Source organism: Elaeis guineensis, chromosome 13, assembly GCF_000442705.2.
Source record: "Elaeis guineensis isolate ETL-2024a chromosome 13, EG11, whole genome shotgun sequence".
Lineage (NCBI taxonomy): Eukaryota > Viridiplantae > Streptophyta > Magnoliopsida > Arecales > Arecaceae > Elaeis > Elaeis guineensis.
The window spans coordinates 18,038,540-18,050,274 of NC_026005.2; the positions used below are offsets into that span (position 1 = coordinate 18,038,540).

The window sequence follows — 11,735 nt, forward strand, 5'->3', positions numbered from 1 at the left end:
GCTCAGCTGAGCCATGAGCCATGCTTTAGTCAACCTGAGCCAAGCTTTTGCATTGTACCTGAACAAGACCGAACAGTTTTTGAGCTCAGCTCATTTCCCTGCTGAGCCGAGGACAAAGAGACATTAGAGAGACAAGCTCAAGCCGCTCATGAGCAGCTTGGATCGCTTGCACTCGTAACGCACATTGGAAGGAAGGGGTTAAAAAGAAAGAACAGTTGGATGCAACAAAGTATTGATCGGGGGGTCACGAGCTCGAAAGCAGCTTGATACTTCATTTGCTAAAACAAAACTTCTCTTTATCAAAAGATGGAACAGCTCCCCGACTCTCGTTAAATGTGATGTAAGATTATTGACAGCAAAAATGAGAACTAAAACACAATCTAAAAGAATTACAGAAACAAAAGGGTAAGCATCTAAAAACAACCGACTACGACCCTTTTCTATTGGATTCTTGTAGTATTTGAGAATCATTGCTTTCTGATGAAATTGGCTGGGGAGGCTCAAATTCCTTATTGCAATGCCATCTTTGTGCAGCTTGCTCCAGAACCTTGGCTCTAGCACGGACTTGCAATGCTTCCTCCTCTACCCAAGATCTGCACAGGATGCCTTCAGAAGAATAAGAATAGCAACAAAATATACCCTCTTTGCTTCTGTAATTTTCTTAATATTGTGTGTGCATGCATGCGCACGTGCGTGTGTGTGAGAGAGAGAGGGGGAGAGAGGAGGATAGAGGCAGGGGGGTTGAGAGAGAGAGAGCAGGAAGTAGTAGCAGCAGAAGAATAAGAAGCATCACGAGTAAAAAATCACACGAACTATTTCCTCAGAACAGGTGATAGCAGAAGTTTTCATAACTTAAATCAGCCCTATGACTGACCAAAATGATAACCATAACTATAACCAACAAGCTTGATCAGAAATTTGGCATGTTGATTAATGGTACATGAACTTTCAGTGGTGGTGCATTTTTGCATCCTTTCATCTTTCATCCAAAGGCCCTTTTGCTATTCCAGTTTCATCCATAAAGCCAAATAATCAGTTCCTGCCTGACCAGACAATTAATCGGCAAAAGCAAGTAAATGCAACCCAAGTCACTATAAATATATCACCACGAAAGGCATCCTCACATAGTCACATCTTCATGTAAATATGAGGACGTGTGAACCTCATACAAGTGGATATGCCACATAAATAGGAAGACAATGAGCATGACAGCTGCAATTTAAAACAATAAATCATGGAATATCAAGTTATTGAGAATTGGATGTCCACTTGCTACCAAGCTATACACAAATGAAACCTAATGACAGCTAACTTGCTACCATTTGGAATAGGCCTAAATAAGCATAAATATTATGACCAAGCCCTTTTTATCATAGCTGACTCCATTCTAGATCTAATTCTTGCAAAAATAGCAATTTTCTTATATTACTTGTCAATATCTCCATCTCAACCTTTGTTTTTCTACTGTAGTCACTTTAGTGACTTCAGGGGTGAGCAACTATGCGCTTAACAAGCAAGACAGTCTCTAGCATGAAACGTTATGAGCATGGTCTAATAAGAAGAGGCTTAAGGAAGCACGTGTGTGCACAGAGAAGCCTTGCACAATTGTCACATGCGCTCAAACTTGAAGAATATGCTAACTTTGCAAAATGTTTCTCCCTTTACATTTTAGGTACTAAGACCATGAACCACTTGTTAGTACATTGCTTACCTGTGGGCATAGAATTTTGGAACTTTGTGGTATGGAATAAGTGCTGATTGTAGCTAATACCAAGCTACCAGTATGAAGCTCTTTGCCCTTTCACCTAGGGGATATAACTTAGCTATTTAGAGTCCTTGCAAACATGTTAGTGATTTGGCAGAAAGTTGCATCGTTGAGTTCACAACCTCAGCTGAGTTAATTCTTTATCACTGTTTTCTTAAAAGCCTAATAGGCATATCACATCATAAAAAAATTCTGTGTAGGAACTACAGTATCTCTTGCAGTATTATGGACAACCAGTGAAACCAGCATTCCTCATGGATTATTCGGCAATTTTGCTCTCTTCTAGTAAGATTCTGCTAATGGTAGAGTCCACTAGATGTATCCATTCTTGTGAAGGAAGAAAGAACAAAGTCAAGTGATTTCATAAATTCGGACAGGACATCAATATAAAAGCAATCAGGTAAATAACTATGCATTTTAACTGTTTGGATATCTCAGCAGTTTTACCACATGATAATTAAAAGGAAAAAATGGGAAAGAAAAAGTGTAGTCATTGACATATCCTTGTGATTATTAAATATCTTAACAACAAGAAATGATGATGCCAAGGATAACAGCATGAAAACAACTACCAGCTATGTCACAAGATTGTCTCAGTGATGTTGGAAAAAATCATGATGTAGTATTTTGTCACAAACATAAAACTGCATTAGATAATAATAATAAGCAATACTGTATGTTAGAGCTAATTAAAAAAATGGAACTCAGAGTCAACTCACCTTAGAATCTGGATTGCTTCTTTCTCAGCTTCCAATATTGATTTGGCTTCACGTATGGCATCCTGCTTACCGCACAAGTCAACATAAAGTTTCTCCAAACTCTCTTGCTCAGCTGTGATATTAGCTCTCTCGGTTGCAAGCCTCCCATACACACCATCAACTTCTTCCGTAAGACTTAACAGCAGCTGCTGTTGACAATCCAGAGCTGCTTTCTCCTTCAAATAGTCATCAAAGCTCTCATCTTGAGCCATTTTCTCCTCCAAATCAAACAAGGCAACCTGAAGATCCTTCTCAACCTCAATGCCACGGTCTTGCTCTTTGTTCAACCTTTCCTCCCAGAAGCTCTGTATTTCTCCTCTGTGAAGTAACTCAGACCTGATTTCTTCCATCTCAGCTTGCCTTGATAGATCTTCTGCTTCAAGTCTTGATAATTCAGCATGAATTGCTTCCATCATTCTGCCACTGGTCAGTGCAACTGCTGCTTGTGCTTTTGTTACAGGTTTGAGTGGTTGAAGTCGTCTAATGTTTCCTGTCAAATGTAAGATGGAAGGAAAGAAATCCAATATAAAACAGGGGCATTAATGGACAAGATTAAAAGCCAGCAATGACAAACATTTACCTAATAACAGTACAAATCAATGTCAACGGAACATAAACTAAGCAATGAGGAAATGCATGATTCTAACAGTACAAATCCGAGAATTCCGTCAAAGATTATCAATAAATGAAGTATGAACAGCCATCTTTAGAACACAATTTAGATAATTAAAACCAAAAGATGATATTAATAAGGATACAATTGTATTTTGAGGTGAATTCAGTCCATGATTATATGATCTGATCTTACATCAAAATTTCATAAGGACAAGACATTAAATTAGAACCATATCATGCTGACAAATGAACCAATTAGATCGACAATGGACGACTTAGATAGTTTCCATATGCTAGTCTAGGTAAAAGATGAGAATGAATGGCTAGACCTTACGAACAACTTTTATCAAAAAAGATGAATGAACAACATGGGGTGAAAGTATACCAAAAACTCTTCTAATTATGCTCTGGTCACCAGCCATTAGGTCTACAAATAACTGTGGTGATGCATCTGAACTAGAACTCAGATCCAACAAGCCCACTTTGTTCCCTGACATCTGGACTGTAAACAAGTCAGTCTAACATGAAAACAGAGAAAATAACAGATTGAAAAGCAATGAAACACTAACATATTTCCAACAAAGCAATTTAACCCCTAAGTTATCAAAGATCACCAGTACCTTTTCATTCATTTCGGAAGTGAATGAATACTCTACCAGGGCTTTCCAGTTTACCAGATCAAAACGAGATACAAAACTGCATTTGAAGATAAAATCACAAAAATTAAAACTGGGGAAAAACAATAAAACAAAATATGACAACAATATGGAAAGCAAGGTAAGGGAGTACCATTCTGGAAAAAATGAAAATTTTCCTTGACCATGACCACAACCCATATCTGAAAGACCGGTGGAGTTCATACAGGAGAGCTTGCTGTGAATGACACCAGCTTCTGCAAGTGCTTTTAATTGCAAATTTATCAGATCAGAGTGCAAGCACTTTTCTCAAGAATTACAATATAACTTTGTGAAGAAATTTACATTGAATGCACCAAAAATCCGGGTCATCAACACTGACATCATCAAATGCTCTAAAAATTGAACCAGCAATCAAAATCTTCGGAACCATCCTGTATTTTGGGTTCCTGTGTGACGCAGCATAGATAACTTAATTATAATAGCTTCAAAATACATTCTGCTAAAATTGAGAAGGAAGCTTTCATGTTCAAATCACCTTTCTAACATAAAGTTTGCTTTGACAAACCATCTTGCATATTCCCTCCTGGTACACAATTCGTCGGCATTGACATCATTTTCAATGATCTAAGTAACATGAAAGTCAACCTGAAATCAATTCTCATAACTGCAGTAGAAGCTTCATGTCTACTGATTTAAAACAACATCAACTCAATGGTAAGTGAAATAGAAAGAAAACATCATCCAATACAGGCAAAAAGGACCAGAGATGTAGTTATGGATAGCATCATGATCCTTATGAAAGACAACACTCAAGAAAAAGGTATACCCAAGACCATCTCTTTGCTTAGTGCATACGCCTCCACCAATATTTCTCACTTAACATGATCAAGCCATGGGCCAGAATTTGCATCTAAAGCCTAGTACTTTGAGTTATTCAAGGGCCTTCGTTTCATATTTTTAAGCATATCAAAATCACATTTTTAAGCATATCAAAATCACATTCTAATCAATATTTTGCCCTTCGGTGGAGCAACAATTCACTAGAGAACTCCCACAACTTGCTACATTTTATCCATACAAGTTCAAGTGTTCATGGGTCAGAAAAGGTACTAAATAATCAATATAGAAACTTTTAAACCAACACCAGATGCTATATCTGTCTAGAATTATGGAGGCCTTTGCCATATTCAAGGACCATATATATGCCAGCATATATGGTGTGGAATTAACTCAAACGCAGATAGTGACATGGCTATTTAAAAGAACAATCAATAAGTTATTTAGTTCTGCCTGATGAATAATTGCCTCATGATGCCAGTAGGATGAGGTTCTTGCAACCAACCTTTAGCTTCTTCAAAACAGATAGAGCTTCATTTTGGATGGGATCGGCAGCCACTGGAACAATAATGCGTTTGCCTTCTGATAATTGAATAAAAACAAGAATAAAAATCATTAATGATTGTACAACCATAAGAACTTGGTGAGAAGGAATAAACAAAGCTAGATTAGAAAATTGATAAAAAGGCATATTCATAAGGAAATAATTATTTCGAATTAATCCTCTGAATGGTGACAACTGAAAGTTAAACAAATAACATGCATGAAACCTCAAGATCAAGAATAACATGCATGAAACCTCAAGATCAAGAAATTGTTTGATAGGGTAGAAAATTAAATTGAGTGCCGAAGACAGCGAAATTTCAAAGCATCAACAAACTACTGGAAATTAATAAGAAGCATGAATACCTGATAAATGATTTTTTTTTTCCGATACATTTGGTTCTGTATCAGCCTTATCATCCATCTGCGTCTCTGACACCCTATGCACTTCCAGATCAGCTAGTTCAGTATCTTTATCTACTGCAGATCCCATCGGCATCAGCTTCTCATGAAACATGTTGAATGGGGCAGTGAGATGAAGCTTGAAACCTGAAAAGAATTGTGCAGTTTGCATCTATCAAATCTGTGGCAGCAAAAATTGCAGATCTGTGTAAATTTGACTGACCAAGCAAACTCTCTTTTAATAGCAACAGGAATTGATCCCTACTACATTTTTCCTTTTCTTTAGATTCTAGAACATTAGACCACTCTCTTTGCAAATTGCAAACTTGACATCAAGATGGTCTATGAACTCAACAACAAGATGTGGGCCAAGAAGCAAGAATAAATAGCTAAACAATTTTCCCAAACAGAGTTTATTTCAAACAAAATTAACTGGATGCCAAAGAAAATTATCTCAAGACCAAACAGCCTTTCTACTATAAACTCATCAACAATATGTGGGACAAGAATCAAGGATAAGTAGCTGAATAATTTTCCCAAACAGAATTTATTTTAACCAAAATTAACTGGAGGTGAAACAGATTATACCAAACCCAAACAACCTTTCTACATGTAATACAATTTCCAACCATTCAACATAAGATAATGATTAGCTGTGTAGCTAACTTCTGAAAAGCTTTCAGAATCACAGTATGCAACCCGGAGAGGGATGGGTGCCAGCAATCAATTAATGTATCCCCTGATTTATTGTTTAATAGTTAACAACTTCATTTGCTTAAGGGAAAAAATATCTTACATTTTTACTTGGTTGTCTTGGCTCAGAACAAATTCATTAATTAATAGTAAATTGCACACTAATATACTTGAAACCTCTTACAAACTATTATATGACTTTAAGCCTTTAACCACACCCTTCAAGTTACCCCGAGACATCTTCCCAATTACCCCCATGTTCAAGGTAGTGTTCTATATAATGCATCACCCGTTAGTCAATATAGAACAGGCATAAAAAAGAAATTACTATGCATGTCAAGAAAGAACGACACAGGGCCTGTTTGGTGTTATTGTTATTTTTGTGTTTTAGTTTGTCTACAAATTACTGAAATAGCACATGGAGATTGATGTTGAAGATAGCATCTGCTATTCCTTGCTTCTGTTTTCAATCTTTTTTGAAGGAAAAAAAAAAAATCTTTGCCACCAAAAGATTCTAAGGTTGTATAAACAATTAAAGAAAACAAAATGCTTTCATCACACATGTCGATTGCTCTAGTTCATTTTTTTCTTCTTGAATTTTTGAAATCAGAAACAAAAAACAAAAGCAATAGAAAATAGGCCCTTATTTAATAAATGTACTTAAAAATACATTCAAGTAATTGGAACCTTTTCTCGAGAAAGAACAATATGTGAGGGCAGCTAACAAGATTGCCATCGAAGCCCCCGCGCCAAAAAAGAGAAATTTTGGTACACCTGCAACAAAAGATCGTGAAAAAAATGATAATAATAATAATGCAAATTTTGATAGACATATCAACAAAAGAGCAAAAGATAACCAAAAATAACCATGTCTGTCCTCGATTTCGGTCTTGCAGACAGACCAACCGCCGAAACCATCTTCTGAGCTCTCGTTGACGGGGACCCAAGAAGCCTCGAGCTTTCTCGCCACGGAGGAAATCAACCAAAGAGACCTCCGTTGCCTCGGGACTGGGGAGGCCAAGTAAGGGCCCGATAGCCGGTCGGCGAAGGAGAAACGGCCGTGGAGCTTGTTCGGGAGCAGGCATGGCGGGTGAAAAGTCACGGAAGAGCCCATTTCTCCACCGAATTCGTGGGGTTCAGTACTCCATTTCTCCCTGGTCTAGATTTAACCGAAGAAGAGTTTAAAGAGAACTAGGGTTTGGAAGCTCTAACACTAGGAGAGACGGCAAGCACCAAGCTCCCGTTTGGCTGGCTCTATTCTGTAGGACAGCCGGACAGCAATTAATCTGACGGTCCAAGAGTAAGCACGTGCGAGGGATCACAAAGCATTCACACGTGGGAACAAAGCCGCAGGCCCACGTTCCGGTTCGAGAGCAGCTTACCGTTAGGGGTGAGTGTATACACCGAACCGTTACCAAAAAATTGTACCGATACCGTTAATTGATAACGGTATAAAAATGGTATTTTCTAGAAAATGATATGGAAGCGGTAATAAAAAATTAAAATATCATTTTTTATGATACAAAAATGATATAAAGGGTGCAGCATACCTTTAATTATCATACCGCTTTTAAGGATATTTTTAAAATTTTAGTTATTTTTATAAATATATAATTATTTTTATTAGTTTTATAAATATAAAAATATTTTTTTAGGGATATGTTTTAGTTCTTTCATGCAACTTCCCACTTCTCCGGAAATACTTTTAGTATTTTATAAATATAAAAATATTTTTTTAGAGATATTTTTAGTTCTTTTATGCAACTTCCCATTTCTAGAGAAATATTTTTAGGTTTTAGAGATATTTCTTCAACACATTTTCTGCGACTTCTCGGCTCCTCCTCGGCTGCAGCGAGCCAACGGCTGTTTTCTCGTTCTTCAATCTCAAGTTCTTCACGTTTGCCTATTGATAAAGCTTAGTGTTCTCATATTTTAGAGAGAGAGACTATTTTTCTATTTGAGAGAGAAACTACTATAAGGCTAATAGAATTTAAGCTATTTTATTTTAGTTTCTACTATTATTCTTGTTTAAATAAATTGTTTGCTAGAGTTTTTCTAAAAAAAATTTATTTTTAGGTGGCCAGCTAAATGGATTCCAGTGCAGCATGTATGTGATTGTGTTGTGAAGGAGGTTTCAAGTTTAGCTGCACCTGCACCTACGGCTAGCACAAGTAAATCGTCTTTGGCAAAAAAATTAGGTACCCATTTAAAGCCAAAGAATGCTAGATCAGATGTTTGGAATTATTTTACTCTACTTGAATCAGAGGATAAGTCCAAGTTGGAAGCTGCTTGTGTTTATTATAACATTATAATTAAATGTACAAGCAAAAGTGGGACTAGTGGAATGCGTAGCCATATCAAAAGTACTGCAAAAAGAATCTAGAAACCAAAGATAAAAGGCAAAGGACTTTGGTATTTTTAAGTGAGCCTCTTAATCTTGAAGAAAGAAGCAATAGTGGTAGTCCTAGTCTTCTTGCATAGAAATTTGATCAGGAAGCTTGTAGGAGATACTTGGCAAGAATGATCATTTTTGATGAGATGCCTTTTAAGATTGTTGAGCATAGGGGGTTTAGAGATTTTCTAAATGTACTGCAACCCAAATTTAATATTTCCTCTCGATTGACTATTGTTAATGATATTCTTGAGCTCTATACAAGTGAAAGGGATAAATTGAAATCGTATCTGGAAAGATCTGCTTAAAGAGTGTGTTTAACAACTGATATCTAGACTTCTAGGCGGAATCTCAGTTATATGTGTTTCACTGGTCATTTCATTGATGGTGATTGGAAATTATGTAAAAAAATTTTGAGCTTTTGTCTTATTGTTGGTCATTCTGGTGAAGTTATTGATAGATCTGTTGAGAGGCTTTTGCTTGAATGGGGAACTGATAAAGTGCTTACTCTCATAATAGATAATGCTAGCTCTAATGATTTGGAAATTATGTATTTAAAAAGGAGGATTAATAGTTGGAAAGGAAGTGTGCTACAATCTCAACATTTGCATATGAGGTGTTGCACTCACATACTTAGCCTCACTTGGAAAGATGGTTTGAAAGAAGTAGATATACGTGTGTTGAAAATTAGAACTGTGCTAAAATATGTTAGATCTTCTCCAACTAGATTGCAGAAATTTAAGTTTTGTGTTAAAGAACAAAAAATAAAATATAAAGGTCTTGTTGTTCTTGATGGTGATACTTGGTGGAATTCAACTTTTCTCATGCTTCAAAGTGCTGTTCCTTTCCAATAAGCTTTCGAAAGGCTAGAGGAAAAAGATAGCAGGTATCGTGTTGAGATGATCGATGACAAGCATTGGGGTTTGCCTACTGATGAAGATTGGGATAATGCTCGTAACTTGCTGCTATTCTTGAAATATTTCTATGATGCCACTTTACGAGTTTCAGGATCTCATTATGTCACTGTCAATGATTATTTTTATGTGGTTTATGGGATTGGGATAAAGATCAATAGTCATATTTCTAGTGAAGATTCTAGTTTCAAAGAAATGGCTATCAGGATGAAAAAAAAAGCATGATAAGTATTGGGCTAATGTTACAAAAATTAATCCTTTGCTGTTTGTTGCAGTTGTGCTTGATCCTAGATATAAATTGGAGTATGTGAATTTTGCTATTGATGAGATTTATGAAGAACCCAAAAATAAGGAATTGCATGCAAGGGTGAGAGAAGTTTTTGATTCATTGTTTGCTTATTATTCTAATGTGGATGGAAAAAATGATGATTCGAGTAAAGGTTCAGCATCTTCTTCAGAGTTATTAATTGATGAAAAGGAGGACTCTCTCTGTGATATTCTGAAGCTAAGGTTTAAGAGGAAGAAACAAAAGAAATTTGAGTTTAATAACAAATCACAGCTTGATAAATATTTAGAAGAAGCTACTAAAGATGATCATGCCCTAATTTTAATATATTAGAGTGGTGGAAAGTGAATTCTTCCAAATATTCTGTCCTTACCTTAATGGCTGGAGACATATAAGCCATTCCAGTATCCACTATAGCATCTGAATCTGTTTTTAGCAATGGGGGAAGAGTGCTAGATTCATTTCGTAGCTCTTTGTCTGCATCAACTATAGAGGCTCTGATTTGTTATCAAAACTGGTTGCTTTCTGATCCAATGTCAGTTGAGAATGATGAAAAAGTTCATAATATTGAGAACCTTGAAGCAGGTCAGTGATTTCTCTTTATATCTTTCAATTTATTATTCACATAATTATCAAATGTTATTATTTACTAACTTAACCATTTAACAGCCGTTAAAGGATTTTCCTTGAAGACTTCTACAACATTCTCAAATGATGGATTCTAAAGGAGGAGCATTTCAATGTAAGTGCTAAGTAATGCTGCTAAATAGTTAGCTATAATATTTATAACTTTAGAATGCTGTTTGGTTTGCTTTAGATATAAATTTTGTTCAAAATTATAAAAATAATCGAGTAATAAAGAAAATAGCGAGCACTTTCCACATTCTGCAGGCTTTTTATAGCTTTTCTAAACTTTCATTCTTAACATATAAGCCGAGCTTGAACATTGCACCTCTTTCAAATCTGTTCTCAATGTGGATGTTTTTTTTAATTTCTTTACGGTTTTGCTTGGCATGTTTCGTTACACTTGTCCAGTTTTTAATACATTTTATCAGATAATAGTCTTTATATATATATATATATATATATATATATATATATATATATATATATATATCAGATCAGATTTTTATGCATATTGGCAAATCATCTTAAGTACCTTGTCTGCTTAAATTGATTAAATATTGTGTTCTTGTTTTCTATTAGTAGGAATATGTGATTTGGATGGTTGACTTGCAAGATTACAGTTGCCGTAGCTACCTTGATGGCTTCATGTCTTCAATAGCACACCCATGGGAAATACTAGATCGTAGGAAAAGCAAGCTAGACTTATGATTTTATTTTGAGGATTTTGCTTTTTTTTTTAAGACTAAATATTGTTAGTTTAAATATTAGTAATTTAGAATGCATTGGTTTCAACTATTTGGATGGATTGATAAATAAAATTATTTTAAATTTAAATGAGTTGATATTATTTTAAATAGTGATTTTATTATTTTTTTGAAAAAAATTAGATGAATTATTCATTACGGTAAATTATCGTTATCGTACCATTTTTATGGTACGGTAACGATAATGATATATATGATTCTATGGTATAGAGACGGTAATAGAAAAAGAAAATATCATTTTTTGTGGTACGAAAATAGTAATAGGTGTTTGGTATGATCATCCATGGTGTTTTCACCCCTACTTACTGTCAATTAGACTTAGGCACTGGGTTGTGCCTGGCCTGACCCGGCCTAGGCCCATCGGGCCACGGACCAAATAGGCCTGCTGGGCACGGTTCGTTCGGTAAACGGGCCGTGCCTTGCACAGCCCGATTACACCGAACTTTGGCCTGGCACGGCCCTCGGCCCGGGGCTTGGCAGGCCGTGCCTATGGCCCATTAG

At 36.0% G+C, this 11,735-nt stretch overlaps 1 protein-coding gene across 3 annotated transcripts; it reads right to left on the minus strand.

The window, feature by feature from the left end:
• Nucleotides 1-249: 249 nt before the first annotated feature.
• LOC105032968 (uncharacterized) lies at nucleotides 250-7,495 on the minus strand. Of its 3 annotated transcripts, none has more exons than XM_073247726.1 (11): nucleotides 7,119-7,495; nucleotides 6,939-7,025; nucleotides 5,523-5,705; nucleotides 5,119-5,192; nucleotides 4,312-4,400; nucleotides 4,119-4,222; nucleotides 3,928-4,039; nucleotides 3,759-3,834; nucleotides 3,524-3,635; nucleotides 2,485-3,013; nucleotides 250-593 (listed from the first exon to the last, which is right to left on the minus strand). In XM_073247726.1, exons 1-11 carry the CDS (start codon nucleotides 7,363-7,365, stop codon nucleotides 428-430), a joined length of 1,779 nt encoding a protein of 592 aa, XP_073103827.1. In that variant the 5' UTR covers nucleotides 7,366-7,495; the 3' UTR covers nucleotides 250-427. The 3 variants fall into 3 exon arrangements, with proteins under 3 accessions (XP_073103827.1, XP_010905878.1, XP_010905879.1); XM_010907576.3 differs by having other exon boundaries at nucleotides 5,119-5,195; XM_010907577.3 differs by having other exon boundaries at nucleotides 250-606; nucleotides 5,119-5,195.
• Between the last annotated feature and the right edge of the window lie 4,240 nt (nucleotides 7,496-11,735).

Excerpts from the sequence above, each read along its gene's own strand:
- LOC105032968 (XM_010907576.3), bottom strand. The coding sequence starts at position 7,365 with ATGGGCTCTTCCGTGACTTTTCACCCGCCATGCCTGCTCCCGAACAAG. Across the intron at positions 5,196-5,522 it reads AAAAAAAAATCATTTATCAG|AAGGCAAACGCATTATTGTT; the intron begins GTATTCATGCTT and ends TTCAATTATCAG. Across the intron at positions 3,835-3,927 it reads TTTTCATTTTTTCCAGAATG|TTTTGTATCTCGTTTTGATC; the intron begins GTACTCCCTTAC and ends CTTCAAATGCAG.